A 27993-nucleotide genomic window follows, 5' to 3' on the forward strand; every position below is an offset into this window, starting at 1 on the left:
GGCCCTCAGGCTCGTGTGGCTCCAGGGTTTGAGTAGCCGTGTGTCCTCACGGACCCACTTGAGGGGACCTTTCCTGCCTCTGCTGGGGATGGAGGTGTGGGTGGCTGCCTCCCCGAGACCCTGAGATCCCCACCAGCGGCTGTGAGGCCAAAGGCCACCTGGGCTCATGCTGTCCTTCCCCCACCCCCCAGGCTCCTGCACTACTTCCGGGGCCGCCACCACCTGGAGGAGATCATGTACAATGAGAACACACGGCGCTCCCAGCTGCTCATGCTCTTTGACAAGTTCCGCAGTGTGCTGGTGGTGACCACCCATGAGGACCCAGTCATCGCGGTGTTCCAGGCACTGCTCCCTTGAGACCAGACCGAAGACGAGGAGGCGGAGAGAGGGTGCTGCCCGTGGCGGGGCTGCTGGGCTCTCCCCAGCCCTGGGCTTCCCACCCCCACACCGGGCGGAGCCCTCTGGTGCCTGAAGCCGGACTACAGTCCACCGGCAGCCTTGGGCCTGCTGTACTCCAGGTTCTCGGTCTCGTCTGGTCCTGGAGGCAGCCTCAGTATCCGAGCTGAGGTGAGGCTTCCAGCTGGAGGGAGTGTGCAGGACTCATGCCTCAGAGGGAGGCCTGCTGCCTTCGTTCCACACGCAAACTCGGGCCGTGCGTTTCTGTCGGACCCTCCTCCCAACCCCGTCCTCATCCCCTGACCCCCTCCACTGCTGCCTTCCCTTGGTCACCCTGGGGGATACACGGAAACACGTCTGCCCCCACCCCTCCGCCCTTCCGGGGGCCAGGAACACCTGAGTGGCCCTGCCCTCACCACAGCCCTTGCGTTAACCGCCAGCAGGCTCATGACCAAGCTGTCACTCCCTCTCTGACACCTGATGATACACAAGGGACTGGGCTGATCCCCATCCTCAAGGTGAGTCTGCGCTGGTACACGCTCCCCTCCCTCGTGCAGGCCTGAGGAATGATGCGTTCAGCCTCCTGCCCACACACGGCCCCCAGTGTCCCGTCCTGGAGGAAGGACTGTAAGCTTATGCTGGCTACCGAGAGGAGCTCTGGCAGAGATACAAGCAGTACCCTTTTCCAGACATAAAGCATTTATTTGGTCTTTGAACAATTAAAAAGCCTTGTCCGAGCAGGCCTGTGAGTTCTGTTCGGCTGCTCGGTCTACCACACTGACCCAGGGGCTGCCCTGGACGTAGAAGCGCAGGGGCTTCTGGGCCCACTCTCCTGCTTGGCCAATGCCCACTCGGGCTGCTGCCACCACAGCCGGCTCCCTGGAGCCCGGGGGGCTGCGCTCCAGCCACACAGCCTCGTCCTTGGCCAGGTCCCGCTGGTCGAAGCTCTTGTCGATGGCCATGGCCTGGCACAGCTTGGAGGGGCCGCTGCACAGCTCACGGTCTCTGAGGGCTCGGCCCGCGGCGCCCTTGCGGAGGGTGCTGCGAAGCTGCCGCATGGTCTCCAGGCCCCCCAGGGGCTCCAGCGCTCGCAGCAGGACGCATGCCCCATCCCCTGTGGGACAGACAGACAGCCTAGAAAGCCAGGTCTCCCCAGGCCGGTTGCCCTCCTTACCCCAGGGTGCGTGCAGCGCTACGGGTGTGACGCAGCTGCCTTCCTGGGCGCCCCTGCACTCGGTGTCCAGACTCGGCTACCTCCACCTTCTGCACACATGACCTGTGTCACCAGGTGGGGGCTTCCCCCATGCAGCCTGAATGCCTGAGCACCAGTTAGGGAGAACCTATCTCAAAAAAAGCCCGGAGGGTGCTGGTAGTCCGCCTCCTCTCTGGCTTCCTCTGGCTTGGTGATTGGCAGCAATTGTGAGGCTGGCAAAGGAAACCGCAGAGAGCCAGGTGTCTGTGAGCATGGCCAACCCACCAGGAAGCAGGAAGCCTCAGACCTGGCAGATTCTGACCAGGTCCCAGGGCACCCCATTCACCTCACCTACTTGGAATCTGTTGGGCAAGCTGAAAGGTTGGCTCAGAGCAGCCACCAGTGTGCTCGTGATGTTGGGGGAGCCCCACCCAGCAACACAGGAGACCATGTGGGAAGAGATGCCAACATAGCCCCTCACCTCCTTCCAGCCCTGGCTCTTCGTGTAGCAGTCCAAGCTACTTGAAGATTTATTATTTTTTTAATTTTTAAGTAATCTCTATATCCAACATGGGACTCAAAACTCACAACCCTGAGAGCAAGAGTCAAATTCTCCAGCCAGCGAGGTGCTCAGGCGAAGCTACTTTAGAGACCGGAGACCGCAAATGGATACCCTGGGCCCAGGGGCTCACTCGGGAAGATGCATCTCCCCAAATTCCTTCAGTCCTGCATGGCTGGGGACAGTGATGACCCTGGCCAGAGGAGCCCTGACCCTCCAGCAAGGCTGTTCTAGCGACTTGGCCCACCCCCACCACCAGGGGGTCTGAAGAGGCTCAGGTGGCCAGGCCAGTTTCCACTCTTGGACCTTGGCCACAAGGTTCTTCCCATCGGCACCTGGGAGCCCTGAGTGGTTACAGCAGCCATGCTCTCCCTTGTAGCCAGCACCTGGCAAGTGTTGGGGGTTTTGTGACCAGATGTCCCTTAACCAACCGATTTTTTAAAGTATCTCTTGGGAGCAAGCGAAACCTCAAGTTCCTGAGCCTCTGTTTTTCCTGGGCCCTTCTTAGCCCACCATCCTCAGGGTGCCCCATGGATGCCTCACATGTCCCTCAGTGTCTCAATGAGCCCCTGCACACGGGGTGAAGGAGGACCCTATCCCTCTGTCCCCACGCCCCTTTCCTGGAATGCATCTGAGTCCCACGTCCTGATGAAAGCATGACCTCTTCCCACCAAGTCTACCCGTCCTCACCCGCTAGTCCTCTGTCTATACCACCTGCCTTCCTGGTCATTTCTGTGGCACCTTCACACTGATGGCAGGCAGGCAACGACCATGTCCTTGGCCTCCCCTCTTCCTCCCTCTAGCTGGATGACCCTTGGCCCTGTCTGCACCCATGTGGTTTCCTGCCCCCCTGACCTGGATGTTTCCGGGGCATCTTGGTCATGTGTCCAGGAAGTAATGTGCTACCTCCCGTGTCTGCCTTGTCCACTGTACCCACCCTCCCCCTGCCCCCCGACCCTAGAAATTCCAGGCTTCTCCCCTTCTTTGTTGACCATAGCCCCAGGCATCACCAGACTCAATGTCTCTGCTTGTCCGAGTTCAGTCCCACTTCACAAGAGAGGGTCGGTTCTACTGCCAAAGAAAAGCCAGACAGCCAAGATAGGTTTTCCAGGGTGGTAAGAGGACCGACCCTCTGGGGTGGTCCCCACCACCCTCTCATCTCCAGTCACTCAGCTTCGCTCAACACCTGCTTTGTGCCGGGCATGGGACCAATCTTGGGGCCCATGTGGCTCTGACAGTGGACAGGCCCAGCTGTCCACTCTGCGCAATCACAACTTCCAGGCCACTGGAATCATGTGTAACACACAGCATACCAGACCCCACGCCTCTCTGTGGTCTCCTCAAGCATTTGCTTTCTTGGGATGGTCAGGGAGGAAGCTCAACACACATACAGATGTTGAGACTGGCTAGTCAGAGTGGGCCAGGCAGACCCTGCTCCTGGTCGGTGGTGCCTCTGGCAGGACGACGCTGTGGGTTCTTCCTTCAGAGCACAGGCCTTCCAGAAAGCAGCCACCTGCTCAGGAAGAACAGAAGCCGCCCCAGGGCAGGTCCCACAGGGTGAATGGGTTCTCCTGGGTGCTCTAGACCAGCATCTCTGGGCACTACTGATGTTTGCGGCCAGGTGATTCTGTGTGACGGGGGCCAACGTGTGCCTGTGAGCTATCCAGCATCATGCCTGGCCTCACCCACTAGACGCCAGTAGCACGTTGAGAACGACAGGTTCAGACCCTGTAACTGACCTCTGGCGAGGCTCTGACCTGAGCCCAACTCAACCCAAATTGATCTCACCCTTGTTTGCCCACAACCGGCCCCCCACAGGTCTACTCTGGGCCACAGGGGACGCCACCTTTGAGCTCTGTGACCACGGGCGGCCTTGTGGAACCTGTCTGCTCTGTGTTCAGGTCAACCGATGACCTCCATCCCGTGGGGGCCTCTGGCACCTCTAACCATCCTGTCAGTGTAGCCAGGATTCCTAAAACTGCACCCTAGTTTAGCACTGACACCTCCTTGCTCAGGTACCTGCCCCAGCCTGGTGTTCCCATGGGTCTCCCAGCTGCCAGCTAAGGGGACTCTGCTCACCTCGGCTGGAGACGTTCATGCAGAAGTACATGCCATAGATGATGTACACGTACAGGGTTCCTGGCTTCATGAACATGCCACGGTTGCGGGGGGTCTGCCGGCCACCCCTCGAATGAGCAGCTGCATCCTCGGGCCCCAAGTATGCCTCCGTCTCCACAATGCGGCCGCGGAGCTCTGTGCCATCATCAAGTCGCCGAACCAAGACCTGTGGGCAGTCAGTCTGCTTAGAGCAGCAAGCAGCAGAGACTCAACTGTGATAGCTCACAGCCTGGGCCTCATCGCCCCGGTTCAGGATGCACCAGGGCACCCAGGTCCAGCCGGGTCCCCTGCTGTCCCCTCTGTCCTGCTCAACCCCCCGGACCACAGGCCCTGCTCAGTAAGTGTCCTGGCCACAGCTAGCAGCAATCTCAAGCTCCGGCCCGGGGTTGGGCTGGAAAGTCGGCACCACTGCAACCACACACTTCCAAGTCTTCTTGGTAAGGCCTCCATCTCTTTGCCTCCTCCCCCCTCCAAGTCCCCCTTGGACTGAAATGCTTAGCCTAGTGCAGGGCAGCGTGGGGGGCACAGGGCCCCCATGCTCTTCCCACACAGCTGGACCCCCAGAGCCTGTGTAGCCCCCTCCACCTGGACTAACCCACAAAGGACCACCCTACTTCGCTCCCACCCACCTAGCTCTGATAGGCATTTCTGAGCAGCAAGACAGGTGCCCGTAGCACCCCTGGCCTGGACCACAGCCCTGGGTGTAGTCAGCTCCACAAGGAGGGGGTCAGTGTAGGCGTTATGCCAGGAAGATGCGCTGGCTGTGGTTGGCTCAGACAGTACCCTGGGCCAGGGGTGGCACCCAGAGGGGACAGGGGCGCCGGCTGAGGACAGGGCAGGGGGCAGTTTCCAGGGGCTATCACTGGAGGGGCGGTGCTTTCAGGTCAACAGAGCACCTAGGAGAGGAGCTCAGGCCGCAGTGGAACCAGGGAGGGCCTGTGAAGTGCTGAATGTGCCAGGGAACGGAGTTCTCAGCCTGAAGCCTTTCCACCTATTCCTTGGCCACATTATATTACCTGTCCCAGAAATGCCCGAGCCAGAGGGACTGCAGGCTGGTCGAAAAACTCAGATCCCAGTTGTGCAGAGTGGCTTTTGGGGCTTGAAAAATAGATGCTGCGCTGGGGTCCCAGGGTTGCAGGTGGCCCCAAGCAGGGCTCCATGGTGGAAGGCATCTGGGCTCCGTCTGTTAGGCTCTGACGCCGTCGTGCCTCCAACAGTCGCTGCTTTTTTTGCCCCATTCTTCGGGAAAGCTGTGATGAAAACAGACAAAATAAATATTCTGAATAGGTTCTGTGGTGAAGTCAGGCTGGTGGAGTTCCAGGACCATATTTGACTGCCTGCTTCACCTGCAAAATGGAGGCAGGCAGCCACCTGGTGGGTTGTTGCAAAGTGCAAGCAGAATGCTATACTCAGCCCCATGCTGGGCCCCAGGAAGCCTTGGGAAGTGAGGACAGGCGGTCGGTGGCAGGGTCAGGGTAGCCATTCTAATCCACACGCCCTCCACGTGCTGCGGATGCACAGCCTGGTGGCAAAGGGCTGCAGGGCCTGGGGAGGGGAGAGTGGGCATCTGAGCCTAGGACAGGAGGGCTGGTACCCTTATTCCCACTCATCATGTGGACCCCAAACTTTTTTTTATTAATGTTTATTTATTTTTGAGAAAAGGAGAGAGGGCGAACGGAGGCAGAACAGAGAGAGAGGAAGACACAGAATCCGAAGCAGGTTCCAGGCTCCAAGCTGTTAAGCACAGAGCCTGACACGGGCTCGATCGCGAGGACCGTGAGATCATGACCTGAGCTGAAGTCGGACGCCTAACCGACTGAGCCACCCAGGCGCCCCCTCCCCACCCCACCCCCAAACGAACTTTTGATCTTATTTCTTGAACCCAGCCCTTTGCACTGACCCTAACCAGGAGTTTAAAAGCACAGCCATGACCTTGATGGGGCCTGGCCAAGGAATGGGTTTTGTGTTGCTGTGTCATCCACACTCCCCTCCCACCCTGTTGACACGTTGGCAGGGCTCCCACTGTACCATCCCCTCCTCAGAATGGCTCAGAAGGCCACACACAGGTGGATGCGCACCTGCTGACTGTCTTCTCTGCTCCACCCCAAGGGCTGAGGCATGACCCCTGGTGAGTCCCCAACTACCCCCTCTCATGACCCGGGATATCATAATGATAAGGAGCAAGCGGGGCAAAGGTGAGGTCTCTCAAGGGACGAGACCCAGCCTCCCACCTGCTGCCACACAGCCTGAGAAACCCGACCACACATGCTCAGCTGTTCTGAGACCAGCTGCTCTCCAGCAAGTGGGATAAGATGAAGGGAGCAGGTGAGCACGGGGGCCTGGGAAACACCCTGCTCAAGCGCTGGTCTTCAGTAGTACCCACATCTCCTTGGCATGTGACAGACCCATTATTTTTAACATAAGTGCTGACGCTCCACGGCAAAAGGAGACCGCCAGTCTACTGAGAGTGGACACTGACGTGACCGTCTTTGCAGCCCAGCCCATCTGCCAATACCCGCCATGGGCTCAGGCGCTGGGACGCTGCCACTTGGGAGTTTGGCCCCCTGCCTGCCTCATGGCACTTGGGTCATTCTGGGTCAGCACTGGTCCACCCTGGGTGGGGAGGGACTCATAAAGCTGCACAGGGACAGAGGCTGAGAGAGAGGCCTCGGTTTCCCCATCAGAGACCTAGAACCTGAACCTGCCTCACAGGCCTCTGTGGTGATGGACTGGCCCAGGGCTAAGTAGCGGGGTGCCCCTGCTGTTGCACCCAAGAGTGAGCACTGCCTCAAACTTTGTACGTGGGCACCTCACATGCTTCCCTGGCACCGGTTAGAAATGACGGTTCCCTGAACAAGGGGCCCCAGAAAATCACCTAAAGTGGCTGTGCTTCTGTTTCCTCATCTGTAGAAAAGTAACCAATATCTGCCACACAAAGTTACAAGGATAAAATGAGAGAAGTCAGGTATGCAGTCGGCTGGCATACAGCGAGCACTCAAAGAATGTTAGGAAGAAACGCCCTCGGGCGCCTGGGTGGCTCAGGTCAGGATCTCACGGTTCCATGAGATCGACCCCCCCCCCCCCCCGCCCCCGCAGGCTCAGAGCTGACACCCTGGAGCCTGCTTGCATGCCTCCCTCTCCTTCTCTCCGCCCCTCCCCGGCTCGCTCTCACTCTCTCTCTCTCAAAATAAATAAATCTACTTTAAAAGATTAAAAAGAAACACCCTCCACCTGGGATGTCTCCAGGCAAAACCTGGGGACAAGGGTCTCTTGTCACACAGTAGGTCCGCCCGGCGGAGGGCAGGAAACAGCCTGGCCTGGATGTGGGTGCCCACCAGCCCTCCATCACAACGTGGGCAAACACGAGGTTAGTAAGTATAGAGACCATTTATCCGGCTGTGACGGGCACTGAAGCGAGGAGCGTGAGAAAGTGGCCCCCTGGGCCAAGCCAGGGTCATTTCTGTAGCAGGCCGGCCCCTGGGGAGGGAATGTCTGAGCTGGGTCTGAGTGCACAACATTTAACCAAGAAACCGGTGTCGGGGTCTCCTCCCAGACTTCACTGGCGACCTCGGCCGGGCCTCAGCTTTTCTACTGGCAGATGGAGCAGCCAAGCCAGGGCCAACACACCGGTGGGCGCCTGTGTGGGAAGTGAGGCCCGCGTTACTGGTTTCCCCCGGGTTCTCGCTCAGCGGTCCGCCGGATGAACGACTCCAGGGGGCGGGGGGGGGGGGGGATGATCGCCCCGGAGACCGTTGCTCGGCCGTAGCGCGGGGCAGCCGCGCGCGGAGCGAGAAGCGCGCTCACGTGGGCGCACACTCACCTGGCCCGCCCCGCGCGCGGGCATCCCGCGGCTGGGGCCGGGGTTCCGGGCGTGGGGACCCCCAGCGCGTGGAGCCCACCCGCCCCGCCGACCCGACCCCGGAAGTGCCACCGGCGCCTGCGCGCGGGAGGACGGAAGCCCGGCGCAGTGGCGGCGAGCGCGGCGCGGATCCGCCCGCGGAGGAGGAGCCAGGGGGCCTCCGCCCATTCTGGACATAGGCCCGGGGCGGCTGGGACTCTCGTGGCGTGAGACCCGGGAGAAGGCGTCTGGGGTTGGGGCGAGCACCCCCGCAGCCTGGTGCCTCTCCCAGTGACCGGCCTCCCGCCCCCGTGTGCACCGTGGTCCGTGCACGGCCGCCAGCCAGTAGTCAGACTCCCAAGAGGACTGGTCCATCCTGTGTCTTCCTGGCCCTCGAGGGGCCCCGGTTAGGGGGTGGGGTGATGCGGAGTGCGCCTTAGGGAGGTGGTGGCTGAGTCCCGGTCCTCGGAATGCGCTTCCTGGACGGGGGAGGGGTGTTACTTGCTCCAGACCTCCGGGGGGCATTTGTGGGGAGAGGACATGGGGAGTGGGCCAGGAAGACTGTCCAGGAAGCGGACGCCAGGCGTATCCGGAAGCCCCTGCCGGGGTCATCATCGCTAGCGGGTCTGAGAATACTGTCTGCAGTGTAGCCTCCAACCCTTCTGCTGCCCAAAGATGCCCAGAGGAGCCTGCCCACGCCCTGGAACGGGCTTGCTGGATCTCGGCCAGTATCCTCTAGAGGCTGAGGCCGGGACTAGGACTTTGGGGACCCGGGAACACCCGGCTTGCGCTTGCAGCCTGCAGCCGGGAAGGGCGGCGGCTGGGGGCCGTATGGGGAACGTGCGGCCCTCCACCTCTGATGTTGCTCACCCTGCCTGTAACCTTTCAAGTCGGATTGGAGTCCAGAAGAGGAGGGGAGGGGAATCTGGGGAGGGCAGTGCCTGATCCAGAGGAAGGAAGGGCCATGAGTGGGAAGTGTTCAAGCACAGGGGCTGTTGGCTGGGGACAACCATGGCGGGGAGGGGCACACTGCCGCTGGCTCCTGTGGCTCAGTGGACCAGGAGGGTACGGGCTTCAACACCCAGCAGAATACCCCCCCCACACACACACTCTGTAGCTCTAGGGTCTCTTCCCCTGCAGGTCCCCTTTGCTGTGGCTGGCACAGTCCCACCCTCCTGTACCACCCACTCTGGAAAAACCCTTGAGGAGCGCCCTCTACGCTTTGATTTCTGTGACCCTGGCCCTGGAAGGGGGTACCTATGGGGCCTCAGCGACTGGGCATAGGATGATGTCAGGTGGGAAGTGCCCGGATGGGCCATGTGAATGTGAATAGGCCTTGGATGAGCACAGGGTCAGTCCAGCTGGGAGGACTCTGGTCTCCAGCTAGGCCCCTCCTCTGAACAGCCCAGGAGCTGAACTTCAGCCTGGGCCCTGGGCCAGCAGTACTGCTGGCCCCCTCCCCTCAGGGCTCCCATCAGGACTTCCTGGGGAGGGAAGGGCTGCAGCCTTCCAGCTGCCTGCTGGAAGCCACCCAGCTGTTTGTGGCACTATGTGCCGCTTCCTTCCGGGGGTGGGCAATGTGTCATAAATCCATGCTTGTAAGGCAGGCTTAGATGTGACTCCCACCCGTTTCTTTCCTCCTTACCCCCTGCAGCCGTTCTGCCCAAACAATAACTCCCCCTTCCTGCCCTCCTTTGTGTCCAGCCCCCCTTCTCTCCTCCCTTTCCAACCTCCCTCTCTCCAGGAGGGAAAGTGAGGCCTCAGTTGGGCCCCCTCCTCCTGGTGAGGGCCGGGGCAGGGTGGATGCCATTTGTATTAATTTTTATTCTCATTTTACAAATGGCTCATGGTCCTTATAGAAACCGGGGAGGAGCCTGCTTGTTCCCCGAGGGGTGTTTTATCCCCACCTTGAGGATGAGGAGAGAGAGGCTCGAGCGCAGCCCTGGCCCCCAGGAGGAGGAGGCAGGGCCGGTGCCAGCAATGTACTTCTCCAGATGTTTCAGCCTGAGTGCAGGGGCTTGCGAAACCTCTCCAGGGTGGGCCCTCCACCGGCCCGCCCCCATTTCCTGGTTAGTGGTCTGAGGCCCCACCGCAGGCTGGAAGTGGTGGGCTGAGCATTCCCACTGTGGCCTGCTGGGCAGGCTGGCTGGGGGTCAGAGAAGGTGGTCCCGGTGGGAGGAGGGTCCTAGGGCCTTCTCTGTCCTCAGTGTGCCTTGCTGCTGGGCCGGTAGACGTGCTGGAGGCTGTCAGTGCGAGATGGAGTTGAGGACACCCTCCATGCTTTGAAAGGAGTCGGTGCTGGGGCTGGGCCAGCCCACGGAGGGGCCGTGACTAAAGCCCTGAAGGGACAGCACAGAGGCCACAGTTCCAGCAGCAGCACTCTTGCAGAGCACCCAGCACACTAGCTCAGTGTCCTTTTCTCTGATGGAGGGATGCTGACACTGTTGAAGGGAGAGTTGGGTCAGGGCCCAGTGGACTCCACGGCAGATAGCAGAGGGCCAGCCCCCTGGCAGCTTCTTAGCGGTTCTGGCATCCCAAGTGGCCTCCGAGGCGCTCTGAATCTGACGGGTTCTGGGCAGGGCAGAGGGATCAGAGCCCCCTTGGGAAGAGAAGGCAGCCCAAGGAGATGTATGGGGGCTGCATCCTCCCTTTCTGGGGCTGTGCCGCCAATGCTGCTGAGCCTTGGCCCGAGGCACTTTACAGGACCCCTTGCCACGCACTGAGACACAGGGACAGGCAGCTGCCTTGGAAATAGCTAGTGACTTCAGGCCCCCGGCCGGCCTGGCCCACTTCCGTCTCCTCCCCAAATAGCCAGGGGCCGGTGCCAGGCCCATACAGGCTCCCCAAAGCCCAGGAACTGGCCTGCTGAGTTGAGGATTCCAGGGTAGCTGATGGGGACTCCTGCTGTCGGTCAGGATCTTACCCCCTCAGGTCCTAGAGTGAGGTCCACAGCCATGGGGGTGGTCCAGATATCCATCCACACCTAGTCACCTGTCCACAGTTGCAGTTGGTTTCCATTTCTCTAGGGCTCGGACGAGGAGGAAAGAGAAGGACTGGCAGCCGGCTTTCCCTGTAGGGGCTCCTTCCCCAGAGCACAGGGCAGTGGGACAGACACGAAGCAGAACATACAGACGTGAATACATGGGTCCCTGTGGGCTAGGTCCAGGCCTGAGCACTCATGTGTCCAGGCCTCTGCTCGCACCACCCTTTGATTCCAAGGTCCTTGTTCAGGATGCTGAGCTGGGTTGAGATCATGGGGGGTCCTGGATTGGCCTGCCAGGGTATACGGAGACATGCCTTGGGATCAACACCTGTGAGGGGCGAGGGTTTGCAACAGAGACTGCTGGGGCTCCCACTGAAGCCCAGTGCTGAGAGGGCCCTTCGGAGACAGCTTAAATGAACACAGGGGGAGGCCATTTACCTGTCACTGAACACATAGACCACCCTCTCTGGGGAAAGAGTATGATTTTTGGCAAGGCGGCTCTTGTCCACTGAAGGTGACTCCTTGGAGGGGGATTTCAGCTGTGGGTCAGCCATGGCCAGTACTCCTGGCAGCTGGGAATGAGTGTCTGGGTCACGGAGCGGGTCATGGAGTGGCACCCTGAAGCATCCACTGCAGGAGGGGGACCTGCCAACACCGGATGCCCAGCCGTGGCATGCTTTGGACGTGAGCCCGGGCCCCGGCCTCCAGAACTGACACCGCTGCTGGCCCTGCCAGCCCAGTCTGGGCATCCAGGTGGGCGGGGCCTGCTTACCCCTGGCAGGGGTCGAGAATGCCTGGTATGGAGAGACTGTCCTGTTTGGCTGAGAGCCTGGCATGAGAGGAGTGGCACGTGTAGGCTGCAGGAGCCATGAGCATCGGGCACCAGGCAGCCTCCCTCCTGCCTTGTGTCCCCAGTGCACCTGTAGTCACCCCCCCAACCCTCACCCCATGGAGGAGTCCTCCTGTAGCCCTTCCAAAGCTTTCATTGTCTCCCTCTACCTAGGAATTGTGTTGACACGCCTGTGTTCGTAGAGGTCCCAGTATGTGCCGGCACCACTTTGTTCCCTGGTACAGGTGAGGCCATGATCAAGGGGTTCTGTCCCTTGCCCAGTTTCCAGAGCCCGTACATTGGTTGCCGCCTCAAGCTGCCAACTCTCTTTTCTGTGTGGTCAGGAACCAAGTCTGCGGTCAGGCCCAGCATGGTTGGCCACTGGTGGCAGCAGCTCTGTTTGGGGCAGGCCAGTGCCACCTGGTCCCAGACCAGCAAAGGGCCTGAGGACATATTTGTAGGACACTGTGAGGCTTGATGTGCTGGGCCAGATGTGCCCCAAGGTGTTCTGGCATCTGGTGAAAGGGTCCTTAGGAGACCTGTGGTCCCAGTTATGTCTTCTCTGAGGCAGTAAGAGAGACCACCCCAAGGAAGCCTAGGCTCGTCCACCACTCACAGGACCTGGTCAGCCCTATCTATGCCCTGCTGTTGGAACTCCCCCCCCCCCCCCCATTTCCAGGTCTTTCTCGACCCCACATACTCCTGGGATGTCGAGGGAGAGGGACTCTGGGAAATTCCCGTCAGCCTCAAGCAGATGGGTCATTTTGGATCCAACTCAGACAATGCAGAGATGAGCCTATCAGGGGCAGTGGGCAGGCTCTGAAAGAGGGAAGAGCAAGGAGTGGATGCCACAGTGTCGCCTCTGCTCTGAATGTTTCTGGGGTCGTAGGTCCAGCCTGGCCTGGGAGTGCCTGCTGGAGAGCACAGGGGTCCAGGGAGGGGGTAACTGCTCTAATCCTTTGATGTGAGGGTGTGCATCAGTGTGTAAACACACAGATGGGAGTGTACAATTGTGGTTGTGTGCATGTGTGTAATATGTGCAAGTTGATATGGTGTGTACAGTTTTGTGTGTGTGTGTGAAGGTGTGTGTGTGAGTCTGTAAACAGGTGTGTGTGAATATGTGAGTCAGGGAGAGTGGTTAGAGCGCGTGGGTGTGTACGTGCTTGAATGCACGAGCGGGAACGTGGGTAAGTGTGAGTGCTCACATGGGTCTGGGTGAACATAGAGGGATTTAGTGTGGGCCTTTGGAGGAGGTTGGTGGTTCGCTTTACAGGAGACCCAGGGACACTGTCCCACACCGCCCCTTCCCCCCTTTCTCAAGCACAAGTCAAGGAGGAATAAGGTCAGGATTCACTCTAGAGTCTGGGAGAGGCTGAGGAACACAGGACTGCCCTTGACGCTGAGGCTCTGTCCGGTTGGGCCCCTAGGCCCTCCCTCCCCGGCCGAGGCGTCCAAACCCATCCCCCCCTCCGGCCCTCCCCCCAGGCCACAGGTGTCCGAGCGGCCGGACACGGAGAGAGCGGAGCCCAGGGGCCTTCCCGGAGGAGGTGACTCGAGCCGGGCGGGCCGCACGCATTCCTGAGCCCTTAGTCAGCGCGGCCGCCCCCTCCGGCCGGGCCCGCCCCCGGCGCGCACGCCCCTCGCTCCATGGCATTCCCGGGCGGGCGGGCCGGACAGGCGCGCGGGCGGGGACTCGGCGCGGGCGCCCTCCGGGCCGGCGGTGGCAGCCCCTCCCCGGAGCCCTCAGGACCCCCCGAGGACCCTCGGTGCCAGCGGCGGCTGCGGTGAGTGAGCGCGCCGGGAGCGGGGCGCAGGGCTCCGCGGGCCGGGCGGGTTCCGGGGCTCGCGTCCGCCGCCCCCGGGGCCCGTCCTCAGCCAGCCGTGGCCGGAGCCGCCGGGAGCGACCGGAGTCGGGCTGGCTGAGGGCTCCAGGTCTGGGTCCCGGGTCCGGCGAGTACCCGCCCCGGTCGGCCGGACTTCCCTTCCCGGAGTTTCCCGACTCACCCGCGGAGGCGGCCCAGCCCGGGATTCCTAACCCGGCGCGGCGCAAAAATAGCCCATGGCCGGATTAGCACGTCCCAGCGGCCTGATCCGGCCGGACAGCGCGGCTCCAGCCCCCGCCCAACAGCTGAGGGTCCTGGGGAGGGCTCGGAGTCTGGGGGTGTCCCCAGGCTCCTCCAAGCTGTAACCCTCCCCCCCTGACGTTTTCCTTCCCGGCCGCCACCGGTGGGTGGTGCTCCAAGTCGAAACTCCAGCTCCGAGGGTGGGACTCCTCGGGAATCATCCCTGTCGCAGCCGTCGTCACTGTGAATGGGAATAATATCACCAATAATAGCAGTAGCTGGGGAGGTGGGGGCGGGGGACTGACCCTACTTCCCGCTTCACAACCTTTGTCTCCCTAATCTGTAAATACTGGAGCTGCGGGGCCCTGGGATCTACTCCCAAAGACACCCCCTATCTTGTGCTTAGTGACCAAGAGCAGCAGGGGGTGGGGTGGGGGAGTGGGGGCGTGCCTAGAGGCTGGCTTTCTATTCCAGGGAAGATGGCAGGACCCCAGGGGCTCAGGGGACTGGGGGAGGGCCTGGCTGTCTGTCCTGCTGGGGGCAAGTCTGTGGGGCTGGGTGGGGAATGGGCAGGGGATCCCACAGTCATGCCTGCCCAAGGCTCAGCTGGTTCCTGAGCAGAGTTCCTTCTGTGCAGCTTGGGTCCTGTGTCTCTGTGTCTGTTTGGGTGGGCGGGGGTCCTGGGTCTGAAGGCCCTAACCTTGTGCTGGGAGCCCCCCTCCCCAACCCTGGGACTTCCCAGCTGAGAAGATTCAAGGATGAAACCAGCTTTTCAGGTTTGGCCCAGCTAGAAGCTGGATTCTCCCCCATCACCCCCCACTCCCCCCCCACCGGGAGCCAGTCCCAGGCCCCTAGAGAGTCCCCAGAGATTAGGAGGAAGGTGAGGAACCCGCCACCTGGCTGGGGTCCCAGAGGTCCCTAAGGCTACACCCCCCCCCCCTGTCACCAGGGGTCATTCTGGGCAAGCTGGGTCCTTTACCCTGAGAACGGGACAGAGGCTAGTAGGTGGGCACAACAGTTGATTGGCCCTAAATTGAAGGTACCAGGCCCCAGGCCCCTTTCCAACCCTTCCAAGCAGCCGCCCAGCCTCCCGCTGTGCAGACGGCCCAAGTGAGGGCAGCGGAGCTGGAGCATTGCTGTGACCAACGTTCCTCATCCAGCATTAGTGGCCAAGTTGCTGCCCTTGGGAAGTCATATCCTTTGTTCAGAGGGGATCAGCCAGTTCTCCCCTGCCTTTTGGGGCCCTCCCTCGGGGTCTTCTCAGCTCCCAGCTACTGCTCAGGGCACACCCCTCTGCTCCTTTCTCTGGATGAGGTGCTCCCCTTGCCAGCCCCAGCTCCCCCACCTCGGTGTCTGTGACAGGATCCACTTTCTGCCCAAGGATCATATTCCTTGGCTCCTGCCTATTTTCTGGGTTGGATGTGTTTGAAGGTGAACCCCTTCTCCCTGAACGGAGATGCTCCGGGTCAGGATAGCGTGAAGTTGGGGGATGGGTTTGACAGCCCTCCACAGCCTGAGGGACCCACATGGTCTGTCCCTACCCCTGGGGGACTTTGGCCAGGGCCAGCTAGGCAGGCACACGGGTCTCTTGCACCCCAGCTCCTGGGCAGACATTGCCCAAGGCTTTGAACTCCCTTGGAGGCTCAGTGACCTCAGGTGGTGACCGGCCTCTCTGAGCCTCAGTTTTCTTATCTGTAAGATGAATACAGAGGACCCTTTCCTACGGGTTGTGATAGGTCAGCAGGTGTGCCAGGCTTCTGATGACAGGCCATTTCTGCTCTTCGAACAGACTTTGGGACTTGGTTTCCCCTCCTGGGGCCTCTCTAGTACTATCCAGCGGTTGGCCTGTCCTGGGAGGAGGTCACTAAGCCCGAGGGTGTCAAGGCACCAGGGAGCGCCTGCGTCTCAGGGGGGAGCTTCTGGGGGCTCTGATCGGTGGTCAGGCGACTCATCTGCCCTAGAGCCAGGCAGGTTGGTAGGATGTGGGCCTTTCCCGTCTGCAGGTTGAGGGATGCTTTCACCTAAGTCTCAGCCAGAATCTGCTATAGCTCAGTCTGTTCCCTTGCGCCCTTGCTGACTGACTGTGTGGCATGGACCTTCAACCTCTCTGAGCCTTGGGGCTCCCCAGCCCGGGGTGTATCCACCCTGTCAGCCCTTGTCAGAGCCAGTGGGGTCAGGGGCTCGGGCTTTGGTTGTCATATACGCCTGCTGAAACTTTGGGCAGTACTTCTCCCCAGGGCTGGTGCTCCCTGTGCACCACGCTCCCTGGTTAGGTCCCAGAGTATGATTATTACTGGGGATTCCTGTGCCTTTGGGGGCCTCCTGTAGCAGGGAGCCTTCTGTTGTTCTGTTATGGGCCCTCCACATACATGTCTGGGGTGACATCTGCCCGGTGATGGGTGACAAGGGGAAGGAGGGATTGATGTATCCTCCTGGGGATGGGCAGAGAGCACTGTGCAGGCTATTAGCTGGGTCTCAGGCCTGCCCTGTTCCTCTCTGACCTTATTTCCTGCACAGAAAAGTGGTGAGATTTGGGAGGGTTGAGGAGGGGGGCGGGCCTGGCCATTACCATTACTTAGCATTATGCCATTTATACAGGAGACAAAGAGGCACAGAGAGGCCAGGTGAATTCTGCTTTGCCACACAGTAGCCTGTTTGAAGGATTGGATTCTGGCATGGATGCCAGACAGCTGGTGATCCCTGTTCCCAAGGGATTTCTGGGGATGAGCATCAGATTAGGAGTCAAACAGAAGACCGAGGGTCAGAGATCAGGGCACTAGTGTGGAGGTTGGAGGATCTGGCCCCTCCTGGGATCATGCTCAGGTGAGCTGGGGACACGTCTGGGCAGGTGTCCTGGGGTGGGGCCCATTGCTCCAGCTGACCTTGGCAGTGGGCGGTCCCCTGGGCAGGGTGGGGCCAGGGCTTGGCGGGTCTTGTCCTGGGGCTGGGCCATTCGGGCTATCCACTAGGCCTCCAGCCGCCCCTGTTGGCATCGTCCTGCCATGTGGCTGAGCGGGCCTGAGTGGATTGGTGGCTGCTGCTCACACCTGAGGATCCAGCCTCACAATGGCTCTGGCCACTGCCCAGGCCAGGGCAGGCCAGAACTGCTCCCCAGTCTCCTCCTGCCTCTTGGTTACACCTTACTAAATTGGGCATCTCTGAAGGGTCCTATCCCCAGGTGCCCCCCCCCCCCCCGCCCCGCCCCATGCCCTGCACTGCTGTTCTGGTGGTGCATGCTCTGTGGCCCACCTACTCCCCCCCCCCCCCCCCCCCCCGCCCCTTCCTTTGGCTGTCCTCAGGGGGCTCCACAGAGCCAGCAGGCAGCTCCTCCTCCCAGACTCAATTGCAGGGTCTTTTTCAGCCTGGTGTTTGCGTTAGCTGCTGCTTCTCAAGCACCAGCTGTGTGCCAGGCACTGCTACAGCCCCTGATTTTCAGATGAAAAAATTGATGCTTGCAGAGGGTTGCAGGTGGTGAAGGTGAGAAGGGTCTGTCCGGTGTCTCAGGCCAGGCTGTCCCCCACGGGCCTCCCTCCATTGGCTTCCTGGCCCCTCTTGTACCTGTGCACCGTGATGAGGGTCCCCACTCATCCCCAGAGCAGGAACCTGCTTCAGTAGGACCTGGCCCGGCTCCCTACCCAGCCCTCTGCCATGAGGCTGCAGCTACTCCCACCCCTCTCCCTGCACTTAAAGCAGCCCCAGTGGTAACTTTAAAAAAAAAAAAAAGAAGACGACTTTCCCTCCCTGTCTCTCTAAAATAGATAAATAAACTTAAAAAAAAAAAAAGAAAAAAGAATCAGCCCTAGTGGTCCTGTGACCCTGTGGGGCCTTTGTGCCTCAGCCCCATCTCGGGCCCTCATCACGGGCCCTGCACTTGTCCTGCGCTGCCTGGAGGTGTAGCACCTGATGTGCACCCCTGTTTCGTGTCCCCTTGCTGGGCTCGGCCCCCACCCTTAGCATTTGGTAAGCCATTGCCAGCACTTTCTACTCCACTTCTGGATGCCCATTTGGGGGTCTCCTGGTGGGGCTGGGCCCCGGGTGGGCAGTCTTGATTGTTGCCAGAGTGACTCAGATAATATGTGGCCCCATGCAATCAGGCCCTCCCTGGGCTGCGGTCTCTTCCTGCACTGAGGGGGTCAGCAGAGCAGAGATGCTGTCGGGATTCCCCCCTGAGGGGCTGTCTGGGAACAAGAGCCCACTGTGTGCCTGGGGGAGGCCTGGACACAGAACCACTGTGTCCTCTGCGTAGGCACTGTGCCCCTCCCCAGCCCAGACTCTTTGTCTTCTGGGCCTGCCTCTCCTCCACACCCCTGGGGCCCACTATGGAGCACTCCCCCCCCTTGTGAATCCCACCCACTTGAGGCCCAGATGGGGAACTGTGCACAGAGGGGTGGGGCAGACCAGGAACCCACAGCACTGGGGGCAGGGTGGGGATCCTGGAACCCTGTGGGTTACAGAGCACCCTCCAGGTTCTGCCCCAAACACAGGAGGGGTTTGTGTGGAGGTGAGGGACACTGGGAGATCTGGGCGTACAGGCAGGGCCCTGGTACCTCCCTCGTGAACTTAACGGCTGTTGTGTTCCTGGGGCTGACTGTCCGCCCAGGCTAGCAGCGGCTGGGGAATGCCAGATTTCCTGTGTACCTTACCACCCTTTTCCCACTTCTTTGCTTGTGCTATGGCTGCCCTGACCCGGCCTTGTGGTCAGCTCCTCCTCCCAGACGCAATTGAAGGGTCTTTTTCAGGAGCCCCTCCTCCCTCCAGATCATGAGGATGGGCCCTTGCCAGTCCATGCTCAGAAATGGCCAGTGTTGACCGAGCAGTGGCTCTGGAGCAGGCCTGTCTTGCCAGTGCAGACCCGGTGGTAACAGGAGAGCATACACGTGGGTGAACTCCTGAGCCGTGCCGGGGGAATCCAGGTCTGGGAGCACCTCTCAGGGGTGGGGCCAGCCTGACTAAGGCTGTGGGTCCTTGAACATGTGGGGATTGGGGCAGAATGCATGTGCAAGGCTGGGGCGTGACTAGAGTGCTGAGATGGGAGGCCGCTGGGTGTGAGGAGAGGCCATGGGGGCAGTGGGAGCTGGGAGGGTCATGGATGTGTGTGGTGGTGTAAGCCAATCGGCTGGCAGAGGTTCCTTGTGCTCCTAAGTGGAGAACTGGCTCATATCAGCTGGAGGTGCTGGCAAAGTATAGGGAGGCTCCTGGAGAGGCCTGTGGATTCCCAGCGGTTGGTCCAGGGCCACAAGGATCTGTGAGCAGTACCTGGGGCTACCCCTGTTTTGCAGAGGGGCAGGAGGGGCAGTGCTCAGCATCCCATGCCCTTCCTGGTCTGTGTAGGGGTGAGAACAACATCCTTCGACTTTCCCGGGTCGGTATACAGCTGGGAGTTGCTCTGAACAGAGTTCCTACCTTCCGTGTTCTGTGTGAGTCCAGTGGGAGCTGTGGGCAGCATCCTGGGGCTGTCTGTAGTTACGCTCCCTGAATATGTGACCTTGGGCAAGTCAAGCCCCTGTTCCCCAGGGCTCAGTCTTCCTATTTGTAAAGTACAGACGGGGCTTTCTCTATATCTCCTTCAGGGGATTGCAAGGGAGGCTATTTCTAGAGGCGTTCGTGGGTGGATTCCCAAGCCCACATTTCAGAGTCTGTTTGGGTCTGAAGCTCTTTGATGTAGCGGAGGGAGTTTGGAGTCTCCGCCCTCTCAGTATTGCTTGGCCACTCGCCTGCTATCCATGCCCCACAGTGTGCTTGGGGAACCCTTCCAAACTTGGATGTCCTGCTTCCAGACACCTTGTGGTCCTTTGGGGAGGGACAACCAGATCTGCCCTGAAATTGACCTATTTTGTAAGGGGGGAATAGAGTGCCCAAGAGGCCAATGGTCACATGGTCGTTGCCTCACTGTCACCTGGCCACGCAGCGGAGACCCTGATCAAGCCGTGGCCTCTGCTCTGGGTCCTCCCTACTCTGCTTGGGCCCTCCTGCTGTGGCAGGGTCTCAAATGCTGAGGGAAGTCCTCCGCACTGCAGTGCATCTGGTTTTTGGGCGCATAGCGGCCCCTGGTGGTCATGGCAGCATCCGCATGCCACTGGTTTTCAGTAGGTCCCCTGCTGGTGGGGGCATCCGTGGCCCGCTGCAAGCCATGTGGCCGTTCCTCTTTGAGATGGAGGGATCACGCACCCCTGTTGTGGATGCAGTGGGCCCTTTGTCTTTGTAGCAGATGGTAGGACGGTGAGGTATGGGTCAGGCAGACGTGAGACGTGCCCTGCGTACAGACTGGAGTGAGCCCCCAGCCTGGCTGTTCCCTGTGTGAGGAACAGCCTTGCCCGCCAACCACTGGCCTCGTTCACCTCATCACAACCTTCATGTCTTTGGCAGATGTCACCTTACAGGGAGGCATCAGTGCCCCGGCAACTGGAATGTGCTGTTTTCCCTATCGTACTTCCCATGTTTTAACACATCGTATCTATAGGTTTATTGTTTGTCTGGACTCTAAGCTCCAGGAAGTCAGGGATTTTGTCCGTGTTTGTTTCCTTGTTTCCCCACCAATGTGTCCCTGAGCACCTAGGAGTGACTCATAGTAGATGCTCAAATATCTGTTACGAATTTATATCTTTCGACATGAATGCATGTATATTGTCTGAGGACCTAGTTCATGCCTGCAACGTCTCTAGGGATGAGTGAAGCAGGCACTCAGCAGATTAGTGCTGAGCATGGAGTAGGACTTCAGCATCAGGGACCAGGACCATCCCTGGGCCCAGCGATACTTCAGAGTTCTGTCAGCACCGTTACTGAGTAGCACATGACACCCCCCAGGCCTGCCTTGCCCCACCTGGAACCATGAGTGAGGCCCGCAGGGACAGCACGAGCAGCCTGCAGCGCAAGAAGCCACCCTGGCTGAAGCTGGACATACCAGCTGTAGCGCCCCCAGTGACCGAGGAACCCAGCTTCTTACAGGTAGGCCCTGGCCAGGAGAGGCTGTGGGTATACTCCATCCAGCCTCCTCACCGTGACCCCACTGTCCAGCCCCTGAGACGCCAGGCTTTCTTGCGGAGTGTGAGTATGCCGGCTGAGACAGCCCATATCCCCTCGCCCCACCATGAGGTCCGGCGGCCAGTTTTGCAGCGCCAGACGTCCATCACCCAGACCATCCGCAGGTACTGTATTGCCTCGGCTGCTCCGCCGGTGGGGGGCTGGGGGGCTGGGGGGACAGAGGCAATCATACAGGGTCCCCTCTGGATACTAGGGCTGGGAACGGAGCAAGGGTCCTTCCTGTCTTGGCTTTCTCCTCGATCTTGTTCCCCACATCACCCTGTCCTCCTCCCGCTCTGGGGACCAACTGCTCTCACCTACTGCCTTCTCTGCTCCCCTCCAGCACTCGCTCTCTCCTTCTCTGTCTCCCCCATCCCAATGCTCTGGCCCCTGAACAGCCGACAGGTGCGCTTTGGGCGTGTCCACACTCTGCCCCTCTTGGGTCCCCCTGGTGCCCGCAGGGCCCTCCCACAGCGCCGGTCTCTCTCTCGGTCCCTGCTCAGGTACCTGGGGCAGGGCATGAGTATGTTGACTTTAGCTGGCGTGTGCATGGCTTGTGGCCTCTCGGGAGTTGCCAGTGCAGTTGGTGTTCCCTGGGGTTCCTAACAGCAGGTGCCGGTAGTGTTTTTCCTTGCATGTCTAAGAGCTATGGGCAGCTTTCCTGGGCTTGCAGTGCCCACTGCCTGAGTTCTGTGGTGTCCAAGATCAGGCTGCTACCTGGGGCCGAGCTCTGTGGCTAAGGGCTGAGCTCTGAGTGCCATCTGTGGACTCGATGTCTCCCCCATGGACCCCCCCCCCTCCATGATGGGTTGAGGATCTGTGTAAAATACTCACTTGGGCAAGGCCTACTGTCTGCGGTTCTAGTAGGAATTTGGAGTTGGCTAATTGTTTAGGGGGTGGCCAGGGCTGGAACCCACTCATCCCCTTAATTACACCAAGCCCACCTGGACCCTGGACCCTAGAGTGATTGGAGGCTTGGGTTGGGGCATGCTGCACAAGAGGAGAGCCTCTGAGGCCCCTGCTGGGGTGGGCGGAAGACCTGGCGTTACCCTGCTGAGACCCTCCTATGGCAGGGGCACAGCTGACTGGTTCGGAGTGAGCAAGGACAGCGACAGCACCCAGAAATGGCAGCGCAAGAGCATCCGCCACTGCAGCCAGCGCTATGGAAAGCTGAAGCCGCAGGTCATCCGGGAGCTAGACCTGCCTAGCCAGGACAACGTGTCTCTGACCAGCACTGAGACGCCCCCGCCACTGTACGTGGGGCCATGCCAGCTGGGCATGCAGAAGGTATGCCCACCTTCTGCCTCGTACCAGCTTCTCACTCTGCTCCCTGGACTGGGACCGGGGACACAGCCAGCCTGAGCAGAGGAGGTTCCTCAGAGCTCATGGTGTGGGAGGGTGGTCAGATGGTTCCATAGAGGCACCCAAGATACTCTGGGAATGGGGGCCAGGGGCAAGGGACAAGGTCCTGGGATTGTACCATGGGCCAGTCTCTAGGTGGGAGAGTATCGCAGGGTGAACAGCAGTGTGAAGGCACTACAGGCGAGGATGGGGGCCTCTTTGGGCACCCACACAGCTGTCCAGGGACCCATTGGGGAGTGGGAAGACCAGCAGCTGTGTTCTCTGCAGTGGAGTATAGGGTGGAAAAGGATCCCCCCCCTCCCCCCCCATAGCGATGACCCAGTCCCTGACTCTTACATCTCCTTCCCTCTGCCAGATCATAGATCCTCTGGCCCGGGGCCGGGCCTTCCGAGTGGCAGATGACACGGCTGACGGCCTGAGTACCCCACACACACCTGTCACGCCTGGTGCTGCTTCCCTCTGCTCCTTCTCCAGCTCCCGCTCGGGCTTCAACCGGCTCCCGCGGCGACGCAAGCGTGAATCGGTGGCCAAGATGAGCTTCCGGGCAGCTGCAGCCCTGGTGAAGGTGGGTGCAGGGGCTGGGGTGAGGTGGGAACTAAGTTGGCCACCACACCGCACGCTCACCTCCTCGCTGGTAGGGCCGCTCTGTTAGGGATGGCACATTGCGCCGGGTGCAGCGCCGAAGCTTCACTCCCGCCAGCTTCCTGGAGGAGGACACAGCTGACTTCCCCGACGAGTTGGACACGTCCTTCTTTGCCCGGGTAAGAGCACAGGGGCATCACCTGAGACCCCTCCGCCTACGTATCCCGCCCTGACCGTGCGTATTTGCTCAGGAAGGAGTCCTCCACGAGGAGCTGTCCACGTACCCAGACGAGGTGTTTGAGTCCCCTTCGGAGGCAGCACTCAAAGACTGGGAGAAAGCCACAGAGCAGGCAGACCTCACGGGTGGGGCCCTGGACCGCAGTGAGCTGGAGCGCAGCCACCTGATGCTGTGAGTGCCACCAGACAGTGGGGAGGGGGGAGGGCGGGATCTACGGCTGTCCGGAGCATCTGGGCCCTAGGGCACTGATGCCATGGAGGGCCGGGGGAAGGAGTCATCTTGTGGATTGTGAGCCCAGCCTGGTCACTATGGCTGTGGGACCCCAGGGCTGGGCACCATTCAGGTCTTGGCTGCCCACCTGTGGGACAGGAACGGAATCCCAGGGTCCACAGGCTGGACAGAATCTAGCGGGGAGATGGAGGGTGTTGTAATGCATACTTGTAGATCGTCCAGGGAGCCTCACATAGGTCAGGTTCCACCTCTGCAATCCCCAGGGGGGCTCAGGATTGCTCTTTTTCTGGTGAGGAGGAGGCTGATGGTGGATGACTGCACAGCGCTTTCAGTGTTAGATGGGAGCCAGAGAGGAGAGGCCATCCTGGTCCTGCTGGGAGGGATTGAGGCGGGCTGGGAGTCTAGGGCGGGAGGTGACTGTGCCCCTTCCCCCAGGCCCCTGGAACGAGGCTGGAGGAAGCAGAAGGAGGGTGGCGCAGCGGCCCCACAGCCCAAGGTGCGGCTGCGGCAGGAGGTAGTGAGCACGGCGGGTCAGCGGCGGGGCCAGCGCATCGCGATGCCCGTGCGCAAGTTCTTTGCCAGGGAGAAGCGGCCGTATGGGCTGGGCATGGTGGGCCGGCTGACCAACCGCACTTACCGCAAGCGTATCGACAGTTATGTCAAGCGCCAGATTGAGGACATGGACGACCACAGGTAGGCATGGGGTGGGAGTGTGGGGGGGATGCAGCTTCCAGCAGGCAAGGCTCCAGGTTGGGGGTGGGTCCTCTGGGTTGGAGACGCGGTCTCTGCTGACGCTCTGCCCTGCAGGCCCTTCTTCACCTACTGGCTCACCTTCGTGCACTCACTCGTCACCATTCTAGCCGTGTGCATCTACGGCATCGCGCCTGTGGGCTTCTCGCAGCATGAGACTGTGGACTCGGTGAGCCCTGGCACCCTGCCCGGCCCGGATCTGTGGAGTCTGGGCTCTGGACTCCGTCTTTCCTCACTCTGTGAGGAGAGGACTGGAGCGGGTTCTGTCTGATCTCTCTCCCCAACCTTGCAGGTACTGCGGAACCGCGGGGTCTATGAGAACGTCAAGTACGTGCAGCAGGAGAACTTCTGGATCGGGCCCAGCTCGGTGAGGGCAGGGCCTTGTGGGTGCCGGAGGGTGGGAACCCTGGGCTCGCAGGGGGCCGGATTCTGCAGCTGCACATCCCAATCCTCCGCAGGAGGCTCTCATTCACCTGGGTGCCAAGTTCTCGCCCTGCATGCGCCAGGACCCGCAGGTACACAGTTTCATCCGCGCTGCGCGTGAGCGTGAGAAGCACTCGGCCTGCTGCGTGCGCAATGACCGGTCGGGCTGTGTGCAGACCTCGGAGGAGGAGTGCTCGGTTTGTGCCCCCACCACCGTGTGCTTGCGGTTACCTTGGGACTTCAGATAGAGCCGGTTGAGTCATCACTACCCTAGTTCCGTGCATATTTTGGCGTCCCTCCGTGCGAGGGCCCTCCGCTCGCATTTATTCCTTGTATCCCCTGCTCCCCCCATTTCCTGCTCCTCCTGTCACAGAGGACAGTTGTAGCAAGTCTTTGATTTGGGTGTGCTCTTTTTGCACGTCGGTCCTGTTTTTGGGCACACGTCCTAAGTTTACACAAGTGGTGTTGCCTTATTCTTTCCACCAAACAATTCAAGAAAAAACCAAAAAAGATTCACGCAAGTTTACATCACATCATCTCATGTGGAGGTGCTGGCGTTTATACCAGTTCTGGTTTTGGACACGGGTTGTTTCTATTGTTAAGCTAACAGGAATTATGCTGCTGAGCTTTTAATAGTCTCCCAACACGCCTGCGCATTTGTGGAGCGTAATTTCATTGAAATTGCGTCGTGGGTCGGTGTGAGGGACTCAGTGACTTTACTTTTGATTCCTGCCTCCTGGAGACTGCACTGGCTAAGGGGTGGGCTCTGACCAGGGCCTGACCCTGTGTCCTCCCACAGTCCACGCTGGCAGTGTGGGTGAAGTGGCCCTTCCACCCCAGTGCCCCAGATCTTGCGGGCCGCAAGAGGCAGTTTGGCTCTGTCTGCCACCAGGACCCCAGGTCAGTCCTGCCAGACCCTCCCTTACTTCCTTTGTCAATGGCTCCATGGGGTGTGTGTGGGGGGGAGAGGGTATAGCTGCCCCACATGTCGTTGAGTCGGACGGGGAGGCATGGATACCAAGGGTGCAAGGCAGGGTCTGACCACATCCTGGGTTCATGCAGGGTGTGTGATGAGCCTTCCTCCGAGGACCCCCACGAGTGGCCAGATGACATCACCAAGTGGCCGGTGAGCCAGAGTGGAGGGGTTGTTTGTGAGTCGCCCTGTTTTGTGAAGGAGGAACCCACATTCCACCCGTTAGTGATGCCAGAGATCCCCATCATGGGACCACCCTGGGTGTTCAGACGCTGTGCCTCTGGCCTTTGCTCAGCCTGTCTACCTACCAAACACCTGCCTCTCTGAGCAGGTAGCCAGAACAGGAGAACCAGGTGGAAGCCTAGGAGGTCAAGGGACGTTACTCCAACCTGACAGAGGGCTCATCTGTGTCTCGGGGTGTGGTAGCCAGCTTGAAGTCCAGGGAGGCTGGCTTCCTACCTTAGGAGCCTGTCCATCCTTGCCCCATTCTCCAAGCATGGTTGTGGGTCCCAGGGTTGGGGGAGGCCTTGACCCAACTCACCCCCATTTGTGACCCAGATCTGCACCAAAAACAGCGCCGGGAACCACACCAACCACCCTCACATGGACTGTGTCATCACGGGCCGGCCCTGCTGCATCGGCACAAAGGGCAGGTGGGTGTGCCTGTGCTTGTGTGTGCAGCCAGTCCTGGGTGCAGATTGCCCTGGGGCTGTGCCCTTCTCCCTCACCAAGTTCCAAAATAACCCAAGATTCCGAGGGGCCTGGGGTGAGAAGGGGTCTGCCTGGACTTGTCCAGAGCCAACAATGGTGGGCAAGTAGGGCTGAAAGCTGGGCCTGGCTGGCATAGTCGGGTGCCTCTGCCCTTGGGCCACCCTACAAGTCCTTGCAATCCTGGCCTGACCTTCCAGGTGTGAGATTACCTCCCGGGAGTACTGTGACTTCATGAGGGGCTACTTCCACGAGGAGGCCACACTGTGCTCCCAGGTAGGCCTCCAGGGTGAGTGTCCCTCCCCTCTCCCCCCAGCCACTGTGGGTGCTGACGGGCCACTCTGCACAGGTGCACTGCATGGATGACGTGTGTGGGCTCCTGCCCTTTCTCAACCCTGAGGTGCCTGACCAGTTCTACCGCCTGTGGCTGTCCCTCTTCTTGCACGCTGGGCAAGTGATACCATGTGGGCTGAGCAGGGGGGGCTGGTCCCAGGTACCCCAGGATGGCCAGAGATGGTGAAGGGGGCGGCCTCCTTGCTGAGTACCCCCTCACCCCCACCCCACAGGATCCTGCACTGCCTGGTGTCAGTCTGCTTCCAGATGACTGTCCTGCGGGACCTGGAGAAGTTGGCAGGCTGGCACCGAATAGCCATCATCTACCTGCTGAGCGGTGTCACTGGTAACCTGGCCAGTGCCATTTTCCTGCCATACCGGGCAGAGGTAAGACTGTCACCCAGAGTGGGGACTCCCCCATGTGCACCTGCCGCCTGTCGTAAACCGAGTCCACGTCCAGCACGGAGTCTGGGGCCCTGGAGAGTCCAGACTGGGAGCATCTCCTTTTGGCTCCTTAATCTCAGTGTGCTGCAGGCCACGGGAGGCAGGACGGGGAGATGCGGCTCTGGGTTGGGGCGGGTCTGCTCAGCCCCACCAGCTCACAGCCACCCACACTGCCGCCAGGTGGGCCCAGCCGGCTCGCAGTTTGGCATCCTGGCCTGCCTGTTCGTGGAGCTCTTCCAGAGCTGGCAGGTCCTGGCGAGGCCCTGGCGTGCCTTCTTCAAGCTGTCGGCTGTGGTCCTCTTCCTGTTCACCTTTGGGCTGCTGCCCTGGATCGACAACTTCGCTCACATCTCGGGCTTCATCAGCGGCCTCTTCCTCTCCTTTGCCTTCCTGCCCTACATCAGCTTCGGCAAGTTTGACCTGTACCGCAAGCGCTGCCAGATCATCGTCTTTCAGGTGGTCTTCCTGGGCCTCCTGGCCGGCCTGGTGGTCCTCTTCTACTTCTACCCCGTCCGCTGTGAGTGGTGTGAGTTCCTCACCTGCATCCCCTTCACTGACAAGTTCTGTGAGAAGTACGAGCTGGATGCTCAGCTCCACTGAGCTGGCTGGGGCGCTGGGGCCACGCGCTCCAGCAGGCCAGAGCCAGGCACATGGTCTCCCCTAGGCCTCACAGGCCACAGGACGCGAGTCTCGAGCCCTGTGTGCTGCCCTGCCTGTTTCCTGAACACTGACCTCTCGTGCCTTGTTCACCAGCGGTGAACCTCTCGTACTTCAGGGCATTTATTACACTAGTTCCCGCGATTACCTTCTAACTAGTCTCTTGACGACCACCTCATGTGGCCAATAAATGGACCGGGAGCGTTTTAGCTGCCACTAACTTACCGGAGCTGCCTCGTCTTTCTGGCTTCTGGCTGGGGGCTGTGGCGGGAGATCCTTCAGGCCACTGGCCAC

At 60.4% G+C, this 27993-nt stretch overlaps 3 protein-coding genes across 12 annotated transcripts in view; 2 read left to right on the forward strand and 1 right to left on the reverse strand.

Annotated features, from left to right (window-relative positions):
* The window catches only part of NPRL3 (NPR3 like, GATOR1 complex subunit), a 43150-nt gene extending 42017 nt beyond the window's left edge, over window positions 1-1133 (forward strand). For all 6 annotated transcript variants that reach the window (XM_047837466.1, XM_047837467.1, XM_047837471.1 and 3 more), the window contains one exon: window positions 192-1133. In XM_047837466.1, the coding sequence (XP_047693422.1) occupies window positions 192-357 (166 nt within the window). In that variant the 3' untranslated portion in view covers window positions 358-1133. The remainder of the gene's footprint in view (window positions 1-191) is intronic.
* Window positions 1078-14101, reverse strand: MPG (N-methylpurine DNA glycosylase). 3 transcript variants are annotated; one of them, XM_047837474.1, is made up of 4 exons: window positions 13920-14101; window positions 5282-5515; window positions 4227-4431; window positions 1078-1510 (listed from the first exon to the last, which is right to left on the reverse strand). In XM_047837474.1, the coding sequence occupies exons 2-4, from the start codon at window positions 5501-5503 to the stop codon at window positions 1116-1118; spliced, it is 822 nt and encodes a 273-aa protein (XP_047693430.1). In that variant the 5' UTR covers window positions 5504-5515; window positions 13920-14101; the 3' UTR covers window positions 1078-1115. The 3 variants fall into 3 exon arrangements, with proteins under 3 accessions (XP_047693430.1, XP_047693429.1, XP_047693431.1); XM_047837473.1 differs by lacking the exon at window positions 13920-14101 and adding an exon at window positions 8086-8242; XM_047837475.1 differs by lacking the exon at window positions 13920-14101 and adding an exon at window positions 7893-7989.
* On the forward strand, window positions 13482-27924 carry RHBDF1 (rhomboid 5 homolog 1). 3 transcript variants are annotated; one of them, XM_047837464.1, is made up of 18 exons: window positions 13495-13699; window positions 20783-20923; window positions 20993-21123; window positions 22072-22285; window positions 22716-22925; window positions 22999-23121; window positions 23194-23351; window positions 23847-24104; window positions 24219-24330; window positions 24454-24528; window positions 24620-24781; window positions 25384-25484; window positions 25647-25710; window positions 26116-26210; window positions 26466-26541; window positions 26615-26715; window positions 26832-26985; window positions 27223-27924. In XM_047837464.1, exons 2-18 carry the CDS (start codon window positions 20807-20809, stop codon window positions 27640-27642), a joined length of 2571 nt encoding a protein of 856 aa, XP_047693420.1. In that variant the 5' UTR covers window positions 13495-13699; window positions 20783-20806; the 3' UTR covers window positions 27643-27924. The 3 variants fall into 3 exon arrangements, with proteins under 3 accessions (XP_047693421.1, XP_047693419.1, XP_047693420.1); XM_047837465.1 differs by having other exon boundaries at window positions 13482-13699; window positions 20783-21123; window positions 27447-27594; XM_047837463.1 differs by having other exon boundaries at window positions 13487-13699; window positions 20783-21123.
* The last annotated feature ends 69 nt before the right edge of the window (window positions 27925-27993 follow it).

The sequence above is a fragment of the Prionailurus viverrinus genome, chromosome E3 (assembly GCF_022837055.1).
Source record: "Prionailurus viverrinus isolate Anna chromosome E3, UM_Priviv_1.0, whole genome shotgun sequence".
NCBI lineage: Eukaryota > Metazoa > Chordata > Mammalia > Carnivora > Felidae > Prionailurus > Prionailurus viverrinus.